The sequence below is a fragment of the Buteo buteo genome, chromosome 24 (assembly GCF_964188355.1).
Source record: "Buteo buteo chromosome 24, bButBut1.hap1.1, whole genome shotgun sequence".
In the NCBI taxonomy this organism is placed as follows: Eukaryota; Metazoa; Chordata; class Aves; order Accipitriformes; family Accipitridae; genus Buteo; species Buteo buteo.
The window spans coordinates 821,154-838,762 of NC_134194.1; the positions used below are offsets into that span (position 1 = coordinate 821,154).

At 50.1% G+C, this 17,609-nt stretch overlaps 1 protein-coding gene across 1 annotated transcript in view; it reads right to left on the reverse strand.

The window, feature by feature from the left end:
- Positions 1 to 8,773: 8,773 nt before the first annotated feature.
- The window catches only part of SH3RF2 (SH3 domain containing ring finger 2), a 43,860-nt gene continuing 35,024 nt past the window's right edge, over positions 8,774 to 17,609 (reverse strand). The window contains exons 6-8 of the mRNA XM_075056261.1: positions 15,589 to 15,815; positions 12,282 to 12,649; positions 8,774 to 11,297 (exon numbers count right to left, since the gene is read on the reverse strand). Of these exons, the coding sequence (XP_074912362.1) occupies positions 11,004 to 11,297; positions 12,282 to 12,649; positions 15,589 to 15,815 (889 nt within the window). The 3' untranslated portion in view covers positions 8,774 to 11,003. The remainder of the gene's footprint in view (positions 11,298 to 12,281; positions 12,650 to 15,588; positions 15,816 to 17,609) is intronic.

Here is a 17,609-nt window from a genome sequence, read left to right on the forward strand (position 1 = left end):
TTGCTCCTCTGATCTTTAAGCAGTGGCTGTTAGAGTAATTTCTGATCCATTAAGCAGAGATATGTGTCTAACAGGAAGAATTTTTATTTCTTTTGATGTTTTATTTCTTTAGTAGCAGATTGGGTTTTTGCATCCTTTTTTCTCTTTATTTGGGCGGGGGTCACATTACTTTCTTCCAGGTTTCTTTTATGTCTCATAATGTGTGAGGAGGAAAAAATCATCACCACTAATTTGCATTACGGACGTGAGTTAGATTCAAAGGCGCAGAGCACTTCTTCTGAAAATAGTTCTTTGGGTTTTGTTCTGACACCACTCTAAAAGCTGGGCTACTTATTTGATGGAGGGAGGTTTATAATGCTCCTTGGCTGAATACATGGGAGATGGGGTCTTCCGGACCCAAAACAACTGAGGGGGCGAAGCAGCCGGGGCTGGTGCAGTGGCAGCGCTGGGGCTGGAGGGTCTGCAGGGAGCTCAGCGGTGCCGGGAGCCTTGGACCCTGCTCTGGGTAGCGGTTTCTGCCTCACACTTTTCCCTGCTCCAGGGTCTTCTGTAGAGAAAGCAAACCCAGGGTTTTGATCAGTTTGCTTTTTTTGGTTTCTGTTTTGGCTGGATCAACTGGGTCATGAGAAAGTGCTGCAAGTGCTAATTAAAACTGGGGGCACAGCTCTGACCTACAAACGTCCGTTCCACGCAGCCTAAAGTATCCTTGTACAACCCGAAGTACCCTCCTTCAGGGAGTTTGGTTCTCTTGGTGTGCCAGCTGCTCTCACAGGTACAAATCAGGCAGTCCGCTTGTCATGGAGCGGTGGGAGGGCTGAGAGCTTCTTATTTCCCAGCTTTTGGCATTTTTAAAGAACTCACTTAAATACTGCAGGGGTTTCATAAACAGGGACTCACCAATGAGTTTAACAGAACAGGAAGCGTTATGTTTTTATAATAATAGTACATTGTTTAAAGTACTGTTACTATTGTTACAAAACAGATTTAAACAATGTGATTCCATAGCAAAGGTCCAAGAGCTTTGGTTCTGCTGGAGATGGTGTGTTGTGCTGGGTGTATTTACCCTGAATTGCAAACAAAAGGCAGCGCAAATTAATTGCAACAGGCTGCAATAGCAAAGCGCTATTGAATTTAGTTCAGGCAATAGCAGTGAGAGAGAAAGCTGAATACCCAGATGGGAGCCAGCACTGCCCTCCTGGGTACTCTGAGGATTATGCACTTCGTACTTTTTTCTCCTTTGTTTCTGCTGGAACAATGTTTCACAGACTTTGAAGTGTGTCTTCACTGCTGTTGGGGATATAGCTAGCAAAGGCTTTTCGTTCTTCCAGTTAATAGCACCAGTTCAGCAGGCAGAGGAGATGACACCTGGACCCCACGTGTGGTGGGACTCAGTCCAGTGTTGGAGCTAGCATTTGCCGTAAATACAGGGAATTTGTTGGAATTGAAGCAAGGTTTTGAAATACACACACACACACACACAGAGCAGTTAGAAAACATCCCCCTTTTCCTCTGGTGTAAATCTGTTGGGGATCTGAGAACTTCAGCTGCGATTTTTCTTGTCCAGCAGCCCTAAGAATTTTGGGACATGCAATGTGCAGAATTATTACACAAACGTGTTTGCCCCACTGCTGGGGCTGGGCTGCGCTGCTCAGCCCCCCCTCGGCTGTGGGTGCTGGCGGTGCCCTGGGTGGTCCACGCCTGGGGCACAGCACTGCCCAGCGCTACGGGCAGTGCCGGTGCCTCCCCCGCGGGCTGAGCCAGGGAGAGGTGCCACAGGCAGCCAGTCTCTGCGGGGGGAGAGCTCTTCCCTCATGGGGGGGTTCGGTCAGGGCACCCATTGCCCGCAGCTGCCCCTCTCCCAGAGATGCTGCTGCAGCTCGGTGCCCGCAGCCAGCATCAGCGTACCGGAGCGCAGCGCTGAAAAGCAATCTCGTTAAAATGATGCAAAAGTGAAAAGTAAATTTGGGGGTCAGTCCCAGAGAAAACAGATCCCTCCCACTCCCCCCCCCCCAGGTATTTGTACTGGTGTGTGCAGGATCCTGCAGCCAAATTCCTTTTTGATCTGAAAATCTATTCTGTTACCTTGATGCATTTTTAAAGCAGAACTAATGCATTAAATCTAAGGAATTGCCCTGTCTCCTGCGTGGAGGCAAAAGCAGCATTTGTTTTATAATGGAGTGGTAACTCCAAGCAACTACTCATGTTTTTAAAGTACTTTGTAAGAGCAGGATTGTGTGCGTCTGTGCAGCTGCTGTAGAATTGCACAGCCCGGAGCGGATGCTGTACAAGATACATTGCCGCGTAATTGGGCGGCAGGGAACAAGGAGCCCTTTCAAGCCAAGGAGGAGACGCAGCCAAAGGCTTGCACACACCAAGCATCCTCATGTCCTGCTTTTAGTGAAACTTGTGGGTGTCCCGGACCCCTCAGAATCTGTCTTCCCTGTGTTGAAAGTGTACCGGGCAGAGGATTCCAGGTCATGGGCTGAAATGAGCTACCCCAGCACCCAAGGGTAATTCAATGGGTTGGGTCTGGATCTGGCCCATGAGTTCACTCTCGCTGTGGAGTGATCTCGGTAGGACGTGCAGGATGAGGTGGAGAAGCTGGTACTTGGTTGTGACACTTGTGTAAACCCTACTCGCTCCTTCCAGGGCACCTTTGGTGGAGACTGGGCAGTCGTCCCGGCTGCTGGCTGCCTGCTGCCGGTCAAGTGACCCGAGAGCTGAAGCCGTGGGCTGCCACCAGACCCGCAGGAACGCTGCTGTTTAGCTGAGGGTGTCCTAGTTAAAAAACCTCCCAGCGAGGGAGCCTGAGTCATGATTCTATCTATCCAATCCTTTTCCCTCACCACCCACCATGCAAAATGCCTTGGTTTTAAAAATAAAATGCATGAGTATTTTACAGTAGTCTCTCTCTCTCTGCTGCTTCTCATCCCCTTTACTGTGTTAAACCTGGATATAATGCCCAATAACCTGCTCCTTCTACCAGATCATCGTATCACAGCAGTTTCTTGATCCAGCAGTGGCTTTAAGAGTGTGAACCTAACTTGCCATCTTCAGCTGGGACTTGTGGTCTGAAAATTTAGTGCAGATTTATTTGCTGTTCTTGGGAGAGCAGCAGCGACCCACTCATTCTGCGGCTGAAGAGTTTATAGCAAAGCAGTAGTGCCACAGAGCATTGGCGACGGGTGAGCCTGGAAGCAGGACCAGGGTCCCATCCCTGCGCTCTGACTGTCCCTCCAGGGACTCGCTTCTAACCATGTAAAATGGAGTGAAGTGCTGCGCTTTCCTCTTGGCCAGAGATTTCAGAGCACTTAAAAAAAAAAAAAAAGTCAAGCAATGCTAAATATGGTTATATTTGCTTGTAAGTTCCTGCTGGGGGCAAAGAGCATCAAAAAATAGAAAGCAGGAGCTTGAGCTCAGACCAGCTGAAACTGAGCTCAAGCTGGAACCTGGCTGGTGAGCTGGAGAGCAAAGCCCTTGTTCCCAACCTCAGCACCAGGTAACCCTCCTCTTCCTTGCCATTTGTTCCCAACTGTGGAAGCAGCAACCCAAAATAAGAAAGTGAAAATAAACATTCCTGGTTTTTTTTTTTTTCATGCAAAAAGTTTTAATGGTAACACAGTAGCTTCCACGGGATGGAATACCGCACGCATCGGGCACTGAAAGCTTTACCAAGGCCTGTGTTTCCCACTTGGTGACCCCCACCACGCTAGCCAGCTAATTTGGTAGTGCACGCATGCTGCAACTCAGTTCTGCCAAGTTCTGCCACTTACACTTCCAGGGTATAAGGTGCCATAATCCATTTGGCTCTAATTAATTTAATTAACCTATAGGCTACAGATCTAAACATTAGTGCTATAAACTTAGGTGAATAAACTTCTGAAAACTTAAAATGTTTTTAAACCATTGTTTTTCAGTTACAGAAATACAAAATAAATATCTTGAAGATTAATACAAAACAGAAAACTGATATCTTTTTGTTTATTGACTTCTCTCTTCTCCCTAATAGTATGTTAAATTGAAAAAACCTTTTTAAAAAATGAACTTCACATCATGGAAAAAATATTAAGCATCACTGAATTTGTACAAGTGTCTCTGAACAATAAACTAAATGTATGTATTTTATTTATTCCTCCTACCCATCACCAAATAAGAGAAGATTATATATCCTACTGTTTCTAAGCATATACATGTAAAAATAGTAACTTCTATTTTCTCATTTATAGTAACATGGCTGTAACATTTCATTATAATGTTTCTTGGGCTCAGTGCAGAAAGAAGACAACAACATTCCCTGGTCTGTTATGCAGGGGATCAAGGTGAATGGTGATCCCTACTGACTTTAAAACTTACTTGGGTTGGAACTTTGGTATAAATAGATCTTTCTTCCACTTTTATTACACGTAGAGTCTTCACCAGCCTGACCACTGCTGGGTGTCTTGTGTGCCAGCCCACAGAGCAGTTTCTGATCCATCACAACTTTCTGTTTGAAACAGGTACAAAGTGATGAGCTTGTGCAAGTTCCCACTGACCTCACTGGTCAGTCCCCATTGCTTCACCTGGACAGGTTTGGGTTCTAAACACTGATTTTTTTGAATATTTTGAAATGTTACTTTTTAAGTGGGGGAGATACTGAGACTTAAGGCAAAAAAACTGATAAACTTGAAGTCTATAGCTATTGTGACACTTAAAACATGTAGTTGCACAAATGAACTGCAATAACTATTGGACAATGAATAAACCTCCTAAAATGATGACAAATGTACACATAAGCTTGCACATTCCTGGGCTGCTCCAGTGTTTCCAACTTAAATGTTTTGTGGCCAATATTTGCATTCCTCTTTGCTAGAGCTAGGGATGGAGGAGGGATGGGACGACGGGCCACCCCTCCTGCTGCTCCCGGGCTGTGCTGTGGCTGAGGGAGGGCTTGGAGGCTCCGCAGCGGCAAAGCTGTCTGCGGGCTGGAAGAGCTGCAGGGGCTGGGGGGCTCTTCAGTAAAGACTGCCTATTCTATTGGATTTTTTTTCTCAAGCTAATTTCTTGGTTTTTCTGAATCTAGAGGAGATGCTTGGTGTTTTAACAGTTCTTGTTTTGCTTTGGTGGTTTATGAAAAATTAAACAGGATGAAGTCAGGAAATAAAATGCTTGGAAATAAGTGTTCATTAAAACACCTGGTGACTAAGAATATAGCATGGATTAGAAGTCTGGATGCACTACAACCTTAAAGGTGTTTTTCTAATGTTAGTTTTCGAAAATGGACCTTTACCAAGGGGAGAGTAGGGTTGTTGGGAGAGTGAAAGAAGCAAATAGCTGGTGTCCCACACACTGTAGTCTTTCACTAGCTTATCAGGGTTGGGATACTTTTTTTCTAAAGCCTTGGGTTCTTGCAATCATGTGGTCATGTTAGGGGGAAAAAAAAATCCCTTGACTTCATGTAAAAAGAGCCCTCGCGGCTGTAGGAAAAAACTCTTGAGAATGACCGTCAAAGGCTCAGTGACTGGGAGACGAATAGAAATGACAGCCAGGCGGGGGGTCTGTCACAGTTACCGAGCTACCCCAAGCACTCCTCCTCTTTGTGGGTGTCTGGAGCTGCCTGTGCCCGAGTCCAGCCTGCAAAGCCTCGAGCCTGGCCAGCCCCTGCTGCGGGCAACGCAGTTTCTGGTGGCACCCAACCAGATGTGATGCTAAATGCTTTGCATGACCACAGCATCCTCTAGTATGACTTGTGTTCTCTGGCCAAGGGATCATTACATCCTCTTTATCACGGAGCAGGGACTGATCCCAGGGGACTTTCGAGGGACGCCAGCCTGGCTACAGTTCTCAGGCTCCTAGGAGAGCTGTCTGCCAGCGATGCAGCAGCCAGTTGCCATCTGAAATAGCCTTGCAGAATTCCCTCCTGAGACTGAACATCATCGCTTCAGCTTTCTTTGTGGCAAGTGGTGCAAGTCCCCTTTGGGCCCAACACTCCAGCTCTTGAATGGACTGGCATGGGGGGCTCCCCTGTGTCCTTCTCTGTGTCTGAGATGGGTTGCTTCTGGATGGGGCAGGGAGGCATCCTCCATGTGAAGGACGTGGAGAGAATTGGTTAATGTTATGTTTTCTTACCTCTCCTGCCTCTGCTCATAATTTATCAGGAAACATGACTGCAGTTCAAGTTTGGCAGGTAGGTTACTTACTGAAGCACTTCAAGGCTTCTGCCGGGCTAGACAAGCAATTAAAGCTGAGCTGATGAATGATCTGATTTGGGCTCCAATTCATTAACTAATCATAAGAAACAAGCAGATAGAAAACAAGCCCAATTCAAGAACTTGTGAGAGGTTCATTAATGGTCCCTCTGTCCCTGTGTGCTGCTTTATGCACTTTTCCAGAGCTCCTTTCCTGCGCTCTGCTGACAAACACGATGCTCTGGGTGGTCAGAGCCCGGATCAGCCTGCCTGCACACCTTCAGCTGGGTAGGAAGAGAACAATGTATTTTCATTATAGAAATACATTACACTGCAATACACCTGCAATTGTATTTTGACTTGCCTAATGTTGGGTTTTTTTGCACTCTGTGCTTCATATGATGGTTTGTGGTAAAAGAGGAGACTGCAGACTTGGTGATTCAGCAGGGCCAGGGTTCAGACCAGCCTCTCTGCACCATTGAGAGTGCAGAAGGGAGACATCCCTGGGGGTGAAAGGGGTGGCCTTCCTCCATGGGCCTTCCTGACCAACTTGGGAATGACAAAACAGGGTCCCAATGCTGATGTCTAACCTCTCTTCACTGGGAAAATGGGCTGAAGAGAGTCTGGAGGGTGGGAAGACAGGAGGGAAGTTAAATTTATTTATAAAAAGAACAGAAACCCTTGAAAAGCTCACCCACCTCCATATAAAGCTACCGCCCTCCTGCCAACATGTGATGCTTTTTCATTGCTACCCAATTAAAAAAAAATAAAAAAAATTGGATGACAGCAGCCAGAAAGGGACAGGGGTTTGGAGCAGATCCTCGTGGAAGATACAGTATGCTTCAGGTGAGCAGGCCAGAGCTGAAACAAAAAATGCAAAGTTTGCTCATGCTTCAAGAACCCAGTGTGGTGATTCTGCTTGCAGATTAAAGGTGGTTAGAGTAATTGTTCCAGAACAGATGTTTTTAGTCTGGTGCACTTAGAGAATTGCTCCCTGACAGACCCAGTCAGTATCTTCCCCAGCATGATCGGCTCCTCCATGTAGACAAGGGCCACTTGTTGCGCAATGCCTCACTCGGGGCTCATGACAAAGTTTCAGATTAGCTCCAGGTTTTGTCTTCTTTTGGAAGAAAAGGTCTGAGTTCTAGTCCCTCTTCCTTGGGACGTTCCTTGGTGAAATAACACAGTCCAGATGCTTCCTCCTAGGTGTTGCGAGGGGATGAGTGGAGAAGGTGAGGAGGGCTTAGCAATTTTGCTCAGTGGGCTGCAGTTTGAAACCAGTGGGCAGGTATGTCTATGGGAACAAGAGGCTTATTAGGGCTGTTGCTTTAAATTACGTCTTGTTTTCAGTTCTCTCTCCCTACATATTTTGAATATATTTAGGGCACTTATCACCATAGCATCAAAGCACTGAAATATCCTGTGCAAGAAACTGAGACATCTGTCCCAAAATAGCTGCCTGCTCTTTTACCAAAGCACCAATTTCACTGTCAGTGCTTCCTTTCCCTGCCGTTACCCGTGACTGTGCATGTGTGTGCACAAGTGTCAGAGCTTTCTCTGCCCCCATCAGCCCAGTGCTGTCACTTGTTTTCATAACACAGTGGGTTAAGGGCCAAGTCCGGGAGAGATTTGTGGTGTTTTTTTGTGTATTTGTCTTAACGCTTCAGTATCGTGTAATGGGCTGAACGGTTTCTCAGGCTTCCCTGGGTGCATGGGTGCTGTGAAACCTTATTGGTGTTTATCTTGATAGGACAGGATAAGAGGATGGGTTTGTTCCGTGAAAGGCAATATTCTGAACTGATAATGTGAGTGGTATCCAGCTGTTGTGAGCCCAGATGTGCAGAAGGACTTTATGGCTTGTTAAGTCTTAAGGCATGCTGAGCACCTTTGGCTTTTCCTGATGTTCTTGGTGTCCCCTGAAGCTTAGTGCATCTGATAAATCTGGCCAAAGGAGGTGCTGTCTTTCCTTGTATCTGGGCTTTGGTGGCAGGATCGAGGCATGAGAAATGGAGCTGCAGTCACTTCTGTCTGTTGCTTTCTGAGCTTTTCATTTTGCAGTCCCAAATTGAGCTTCAGATTCTTCCTTGCTGCCTGGCCTTGCATATCTGCCTCTCGTGGGAAAACCTGCCCCACTTGTAGATTAAATTTACAAGGTGACTTACTTCAACGTGCATCTGTCTGAAGTCCCCAGTGAGTTACGGTTCGTTGTTTTCTTTTTGCCCCTCATCTTCAAATGCTTCTCTGCATGCAGATTGCACTGAGCTCCCTCCTGAGTGTTGGCAGTTGTTGATGTGCTCCCTGGTCTCGAGGAATGCTCCTTCTGAGCTCCTGACGAAACTGGCACCGGGGTCTTGCAGGCCAGGGTTAATTGCCGATAACAAGGGAAGATCTTTGATCCGAGCTGCCGCAAAGCCCCTGGCTCATTGTCTTGGTCCTGGCTCTCCGGGGACACTGAGCTCTGCTGGGGCCAGGGGGCTGGCGGCTGCCTCCCGCTGTAGAGCATAAAAGCTCGGGATCGGCATTAACTGCCATGTGTGCGCAGGGATTGGCCGTCCCCCTCCCCGGGGCACAGCCCAGCCTGCTCCCAGCTGTGTCACCCTGCTCAGTGAACCTTGGACCTTGGCTCTGTTATATTGGCCTGAGATGAGGGCACTGGTTTTGGGGGGCAGTAAAACGCAGGAGTTCCCCTTCCTTCCCTACACACACTGTCCCTGCCAAGTATTCAGCTGGGCTTCACGTTTCCTACTGCTCCTTCTCTGCCAGCATTTCCATCTGCATAATTAATTCTTGTGTAGCTCCAGCCACCCATGCCACTGTCTTCTATGAGTCTCATGAGAGGTCAGCTGTTGAAATGCATTAGATGCTTCATCGGTGGATTACAGATCGGGTCATACCGTGCTGTCTGTCCTCTCGTTAGCATGCAGTAAGTGATCACATCTGGAGCCTGGCGTGAGCAGGCAGCCCCTCCTTCCCCTCCAAACCAACACTATAAATTACTACCTGTGCTGGTCCTGGATGCACCTAGTGCAAGTCTATTTATTTCTGAATGTGCTTGGGAAAAGTGGAGGTGTTCTTGGTTATAGAGCCAACTTATAAGGTTTTCTGGTTTAGTTTTAAAGGAATGAGAGGAGTCTTAAGCAAAGAGCTGGTATGTCCTCTCTGAGACGTTCAACTGTCTTTGAGGTGGCGTTGCTGAGAGTCATGTTCACCCTCTTATTTGCAGCTTGCACCACCTTTTATACCTGGGCAAACTGCACATTTTCAGTTTGTCAGGATTTTTCTGCAGGAGCTTAAATAGTGACAGCACAAGGTGAAGAACTTATCTGTGCCATTGCTGGTTTCTGTGCTACTGAAAATCCCTGCAGGCAGATGCCAGCTTCCTGCTCCACAAAGAAAGAGTCTGAAAGAGTAAAAGAACAGGGGCTGTAGACTAGTAAATTATTTTATCCATTCCCTTTTAGTTCCAGAAGAAAATGTCCTTCTCTGAGGCTGTGCCAGTGCCTCGGAGAGTTTCCGTTGACCAGTGGAGTTAATTTCATGGGTTTTGTATGCAATTAACCAAGGATGTGATTTTACAGCAGTTTTGGATGAAGCACAGCTACCGCTGTTAGGAGATCTAGCGGTCGGTGGTTGTGGCTAGGATGGGAATTGCTGGTCTATAAACCAGCAATAAAAACAAAGTATGAAAAACAAAAGCTGTTGTGCACGGGTTTGCTGGAGAGCGGTCCCAGCTGGCGAGCTGGGCACAGCTCCCTGAGTCTGCCTGCTTTTCCGTGGATTCACAGGAGGATGCTTGAAATGGGGTCAGCTGAAAACTGGAGCTGGTGCTGCTGTGGCAGAGGGGTGGTCTGTGGCACGGTGAATGCTGAATTCTGCTTTCTGTTACATAGACAATGTTTCATGCATCTTAATGTAGACTTTATCCTAAGTGGAATTCACGGGTTTTTTACAAAAGCAATATCTGAATGGGTGGGCAGTGGGAAGGAGTTGGAGTGAGCTCATGGACTGCTAGGAGGTAGCTGACAGGTAATTAGAGGAAACCAAGCAATGAGGAGAAGCAAGATTCAATACCCCTGTCTGCAGAGTCTAAGTGACTGCGGTAATGGCATGTCCCTTTCCATTGTCTCTTTACTCTCCAAATCGCCTTTTAAACTGTATTCTGTGTTAAAACTCCTGGAGTAAAACCAAACAGAAAAGCAAGAAAGCAACTAACCTAACAAAAAAATCTGAGTGAACCCCTCTCAAAAGGCAACACGAACCGTCAGCTAGGAACTGACTGATTCTGATTTATGGTTTCTTTATCCTGCAGAAGCAGGAAGGTAATGAACCAGTGTTTTGATCTCTGTGGGCTCTCCTGCAGCAGTGAGATCAAAACAAGCTTAACTATTTCTGATACCTGCACGCTTTCTTCCCCCTCCCGCTCCTCCTCCAGTACCTTACAGGCAGCCTTACACGATGCCAAAGAACATCAGTTTTGCGGATGCCACAAACCCGCTTCACGTCTCCTGGTGCTCGCAGCAGCCCTGCGGCAGCGGGGCTCCTCCAGCTGTGCTTGGCACGGCCGGGGCCAGGACAGGACTCCACCGTGCAGGGAGAGATGCTGTCCTGTCCCGTCCCGCTCCCTCAGGAGCAACGCCAGTTCTCTGCAAGCTTCAGACTTGCAGGTCCTGAGGGTGCCGGCAGTGGGGAGGTGTGGGGACGTGGGGAACAGCTGCCCCTCGCCACAGGAGCGGGAGCGGTAGATGTGGCAGGCTGGCGTGGGGTCCGGGGTGCTCGCCCCTCGCGGGAGGGAGGAGAGGAGCAGGCGCGTGAAGGAAAGCAAGTGGAGGAGTTACCCTGTCAGTTTGCAGAAACGCTGCTGTAGTTCTTCTTGACAGGGAAGGTCAGCTGCCCGGAGAGGTCCAGCGACAGCGCCTTCGGGTGCAGTGCCCGTCGCTGGTGCAGGGGGCTGGAGCTGGTCCTGGGTGAGTACAGCACCGCCAGCTCGGGGCCTGGCAGGCTGGCTTCTGGCAGGAGAGCCTCTGCCGCGGCCGCCGGCTCCGTCCTGCTGCGTGGCAGGCTCGGGGAGGGCTGCAGGCTGTGCCGCTTGGGCGGCGGGGGGCTGTGGTTCTGGAACCTCACCGTCTTCACTTGCTGCAACGAGAAGGGGACCAGAGTCACGGTGGGAAAAGCGGCCACCCGCCCTCCTTGCTGTGATCTGCCCTGGAGAGCCGGGGAGGGGTGAGCTGAGGGGGCGGCTGGCTCTTTCCCGGGGGGCAGAGGATGCCCGCGGAGGGTCCCGGTGTGATGTGCAGCTGACAGCGGGTGGGAGAGAGCACCAGGGAACGGCACAGCGCGGTGCGGCAGTGCCATCGGCTGTCACGGAGACCTGGGAGGGTCGGTCCGGAGAGCCATCGCCCAAGTTAGCGGGAGACAGTGGAGGGGAAGAGCAGGTGGCAGGAGGACACGAGGAGGGAGGGTGGCCTGTCCTGCCGTGCCCCTCACGGACAGCCTCCGGTTTCTCTCCGGCTGATGGTCTTAGTGGGAGCTCTGAGGTCGGTTGGGCTTTCAAGGGCTTGTGGAGCAATTTATTCTTTGGGTGCCACAGGAAGGGAAAGCTGTCACTAGGGCAATTTGCAGAACATTTTTATCTTTATGAAATTTCCCTCTGGCTGCCAGAGGGGAAAGAAATTTCCAAATGGCTCACCCAAAGCAACACGAGGGAGATGGCGGGGAGCTCTGTAGAGAGCAGCCTGACATAAGGTCTAACACCCAGGTCTGTGGCGTTTGCTCATTTGCTCCCAAACTCTCAGGGACCTTGGTGGGATTCTTGCCTGGTTAAAGACATCAGAAAAGTCTCGAGATCTGACAGAGACTGAACATTGGTTTACATGGAAAGAGACCCTGCAGCATCTTGCCCTTCTAAAGGGCTTAATCTGAACAGCAGTATTGGCAACACAAATAGCTGATTTCTTAACGCAGGTACCAATCCCAGTGATTTCTGTCAGAAGAAAACCTGGAGAGAATGGAGTGAAGCCCTCAAGGGATTTGGCCCCAGCCAGCATTGGGCTGACAGTGAATGCCAGTCCCAAGAGCACTGGCGGACCCTCGGAAGCAGCAGGTAACCGCTGGCCGTACCTTTTCGGCGCTGTTGCGGGAGGTGTCTGGTTTCACCAGGATGGATGGTGGGGCTGATGCAGGCGGCTTTGGAGCTGCCTCACTCTTTGCCGGAGGGTCTTTGGCATCCAGGATCACCGAGCTGCACACAGAGGGAGTTCTGCTTTCCCCTCCTCTGACCGCAAGCGCCGGTGAAGCGTCGTGGGAGAAGTTTGGCCTCGTTCCTGCCTCGGCCATGCCAGCGCCAGGAGGGATGCTGTGTGGCTGGGGGCTGACATGCTGATAAAGCTGAAGCTGCTGAGGTCTCACCGCAGCCGTGGGAGGACGCCTGAGGGAGCCGGCAACCTGCACGGGGGTCCCTGCCTGCCCCGGCCTCTGCAGAGATCCATCTGGGGAGCAAGAACCATTTGAAAAGAAGTCAGTCAGCAGGAATACAAAATGGTAGAGACGAAGCAAAGAGGCAGAAGTGAGCAGCGGTTACAGCCCTGCACTAACAGCCCCATTCCGTTCACAGGGATGCTGTGGGGTCGTAGCTCCCAGGGATTGCCACGCACCTACCCCATGCACGAGCACTGGTGCGCAGTAACGCTGCCTGCCTTCATAGCCTCTCCTCTGCGGGCAGCTGCTCCGCTGGCAAGGCCAACAAGCTGAAACCCTCAATCCTCCTGTATTTGCACAACAACTCAGGCCACAGAAATTCTTCTGTTTTGGATAGGACCGATCTGGTTTTTGAAAGCTTGCCCTGCCGTCTCCTAGACCGTAAATACTCTTGGTGCAAACACTGAAACGCGTTAACCCCAAACATCAGGTTGCACAGCCTCAGCGTGACACGGTTGGGATTTTCCTGCCCAGCTGCCAGGCTGAGGAGTCGTGGCACCGCTGCTCGGCTCAGCTGGCTGCCTGGGGGAAGCACTGTGATGAGTGGGGAGGACCAGACGCAGCCCCACCGGGAAGCGGCGAGGGGGGTAACGGTGTTGGGTGACACGCCTGCCACCAGCATGTGCTGCAGGGGCGCAGAAATCACCCCCCTGAGCAGAAAACCTCCCCTGGGAGCCCCTAGGGAACACCTCTGGCGATGGGGTCCTCACGGGGCCGGGGAGCTCCCTGCACCCTCCCCACGGTTTCTTTGCCAGGAGGAGCCCTGTGCCGGAGCCCGGCCGTCAGCCCTCGCCGTCCCGTGCTCTTTGTTGTTGCTGTTTGGCTGCTCCATCCCATAGCTGCTTTCCCATCTGTGGCGCGGGAAGTCACACGCTTTATTTCTTCTGCAGTTTCTTGCTGTTTGCAAGATTGATTTTTCTTTTTTTTTCTTTTTAACAGAGCCACCACAGGGGAATGAGTCCTTTACAGTAAAACAACTCTTAAGATAAATCCAATTTCAAGTCTAAAACCACTGACAATGGCCCTTGCAAACATGCCTCCCGCCTGCCAGGGGCACTGCCTGCCTCCAGCAGCAGCTCCGCCTGCGAGTGCTGGGAGAACACCACTTAGTTGCCCAAATACACTTGGAAATGTATTCCAAAACAGCATGTACGGGCTGAAGATAAACATTGCCAGCCTCGTTGGAAAGAATATAACCGAGCTCTGCATAAACCTTCACAAAGGGTTTTTCTGTGCCGAGTCAAAGAACCGAGAATTACTAAAATAATCACAGCTGGGGAAAGCCAGTGGTGTGGGACTCCAGGCTCCTCTGCCAGCCTTGCGGGAGGCGTTCACTAAGGCTCTTTCTCCCTGCCCTCCGTCCTTGGGAGGGGTATTTCCTACAGCCCCGGGCATGTGTGAATGAGAAGCACGTTTTGGATCTTTGTGGAGGAGAAGAAAAATAGAGCTGAAATGGAGTTTTTTTCCCCTCTAGCTCTCTGCTATATCAAGGCTTTTGACTTTGCGATTTCACTGGGTAACTCCTGCTTCTTTTTTACTTTGTGAAGTATCCTTTCTCACCTTCAGGCTATTCCTGATTTTATGCATCTCAGATATTTCCAAGCTGAGTATTTTTTTCTCCTGAAATAGAAGTTACTCTATTCTTTTGATCATCCTCCTGCATACTTTTCCTGATTTTACTATATTCTTTTTGAGTTACCAGAAATATGTGTTCAGGATATGAGTTAACCACAACTCCCCAGTGGCACAGCTGAGTTTTACTCTCTTGTTCTGAGTTCCTTTCCTAATAATTCCTAATATTACTCTAAATGAACCTTTTTTAAAATTGCTTCTGAGCACGGAGTTGGAGCTCTCTGAGCTGTCTGTGATGATTCCAAAACCTCTCTTCAGAGTGACAAAAGCTAATTTAGGGCCCAAGGTTGTGTGTGTATAATTAGGGCTTATTTCTCCCCATATCTGTGTATTGACATTTCAGCTACTGTTTTGGTGCCCTTTTGCTGGCTGGTGTAGATTTCAAAGGTTGGATTTGCTGATTCACATTTTCCAAGATCACTGCAGAAGTCCCTTTCAGAGACTCATAATGCTGTCTTGGTACAGTTCATGTTTACCTTGCTGGAGTTTGTATTTCATTCTCTTTGTTTGCTACATAAGGACACTTTTACTTCTAATGGCCTCCCTTACTCTACTGTTTAAATGTTTTTGGTTAACCAGTGCATTCTGAGCCACATTCCTGTGCCTGTTGAGGACACGGTCATCAGCTGCTTCCCCAGCAGCCAGCCATGCCATGCTCCGGTGCGGTGTGGTGTCAGTCGGTACAGGGGAGCCAGCTGGCATCACCCCAGCGCTTCGTTTCTGCCTTTGTGGGGGATTTACCCCCCATGGCATTTCAGCCCCCTCCCCTGCCAGCCTGGAGGGTTAATCCACAGAGGTCTGGGCAGACTTTTGCTATGCTCAACCTAGTAAATCGAATTTTCCTTCATGTGCGGCCGCTTGCCCAGCGGCAGGATAACACTGCCTGTCCTCGGCACTGCAGCCCAGCTGCCAGGAGTCAGACCCCTTGGAAAAACCCTTCCCAGGAACCTGTTTCACAAAGGGGGTTGCAGGTGGGCGACAGCATGGTCACTCCGTGTCTGCAAACCCGGCGTGTCAGCCAGGGCCACCTGCCCCCCCGCCCCAGCTCTCCCATGGGCGAGAGGAGATGCTGTGAGTGCCCCGGAGAACGGACGGTCTCTGCTCGTGTAGTGCTCATCGCATAGTGCTCATCGCGTAGTGCTCAGCCTGATGCAGGAGCCCAGCCCTGGTGGGGACCACTTGGGAGAGCTGCCGCTCTCCGGGCAGTGTTCACTTCTTTTTTCAGCTCCGGTGCTAATTGCGGGCAGCCAGTATGGTTTGGGGAGGATGCGTCTGGCTTCTCCCTCCCATAGACCCTCCCCCGCCCCCAAGCACTTACTCTTCCTTGTGCTGCCACGTCCACGCCGCAGTGATGCCTGTCCCGAGGCCGCTGTGGCCGCGTTCCTCCCGGGCGAGGTGATGGGCACGGGCAGCATCGCCGGTTTAAAGGGTCTGCTTTGTCTCGGGCCGTTTTCTGAGATGCTCCCTTGGGAGGAGAGTGAGGAGGTCGATAGTGTCCATGAGGCGTAGAGGGAAGGCATCTTTGAGTCAGAAAGATTAGATTTCCTGTTTGAAATGGAAAAGAAAGTAAGCTGAGACTAGACTTATGGTTTTGTAAGGAAAGCAGGAGTTTGCCCAAAAGGGAACTCAATGGTTTTAATGTGCCTGTACTGCTCCCAAGTCAGGGCTTTGGTGGGAAATGCTATGGACGATACAGTTAGTTCAGGTTTCTGATTCCATTATAACAAGGGCTTTCATCTTCCTGCACCTGATTTATAAGAAACTATTCCCAAATAGGGTTAGGATTCATTACAGTAACCCCATGGCATTGCAAAAGGGACCTCCAGCCACCAGCCCTCCCTCTGTAATTTGCCCAGGCATGCTCCCTCCATCATGTAGAGCTGGGGTTTGTCCTGCTCCCTGTGTGCTGAACAAAGCAGGGGCTGCTCTGGCTCCTCCAACACTCTTCTCCAAGTGCAGCTGCTGGTGTCTGTTATCCACGGTGGTCAGGCACAGGCAGGAACCACCACGCTCCTGCATCCGCTGAAGCTTTACAGCGCCTGCGGTGCCACGGGGCAGCACGTCCCATTCACGGTCCGAATGGCTCCTCTTCCTCTTTGTGTCTGGGTGACCTGAGAATCCCACGCAACGCGACCGGACTGGTTTTGTTTGGATGCAAAAGCAAGCTTGTGTAGCCTACCCCTTCCCTGCATGGGACCGTGCTGGATGGCACCGTCGCCGGAGCTGGAAGAGGCACCTCTCAGCGCAGGGGCAGGGCAGGTCCGGGAGGACCGGGCAGAGGCAGCGTTTGTGCTCCTTGTCGCCTGGCTCTAGCTTCCCCCCGCTGTTTGGGCAGCTCTCCCGTGCACAGCAGCTACCTTGGATTATCTTCCTCCACTCCCTCCCCTAGAGAGGTCATCTTCGTACTTTCACCTGAAGCCACCGAATTGCCAAAAAACCTGTCAACATTCCCCACCAGCACGCTGGCTGCATATTGCTCCAGATTCCTTGAGAGAGTGGGCCATGATGAAGTCCCTTTGCTAACTCCTCAGAGGAAGAAAAAAATCATTCCTCTGACTCTTCTTTACCTTTTTGGGGGGGTGGAGGAATGATTTATGGTTTAATAACTGAGCGGTGATTCATCAAATAACTTGGGCATCAATTTATTATGAAGAAATTTCCTAAGAAGGATAGAATAGCAACTCCAAAACCAGCGCTTATGGTTGAAGCGCTTTATGAGGCTATTTAGGGTGTCTGGGCTGTGCTCTCGATTATTTGTTTGTTCTGTTTATTGGTGAGGTGGGGCCACGGTGTTATCAGAGGCTATATGGTGAAGAAATGAGCTGGAGAGACAAAGACTAATCACCAGCGCTCCTGAATGCGGGGAGGGTGCAGGGGGGCAGCACTGGGACCTCCGGCCTGAACTGAGCGATCTGGCAGAATAAAATATAAGCAGGGAAAGAAACAAGGCAGAGAGAAACCAAATGGTGGCGGGAGCACCTGGGAGTGTAAGGTGAATTTTTGATGTGTCGCTAGAAGGCTTTCAGGGAGGCAGAGGCTGAGACGCCCCGATCGTCCCTCGGTGCAGTCCTTTAACCCTGCGTGGGCGCACGGGCAGGCGGGCGTGCGTGGACCGCAGCTGCCCCTCCGAGCAGAGCTCCCTGCGCCCACCCTTCCCCATCCCTGCTCCCGCAGATGGGGCTGGACCATTGCAGTGAGTTTCCAGATGTGGAAACCCTTCTCCAAATAACAAAATCACAGTCCTGGGAGAGGTGTCCTGACTTATCCCCACTTTTTATTTGCAAAAGCAGAGCCTACATTTCTAAGCTGTTCTTTGTTTCTCTGCCTAACTTGAGTGTA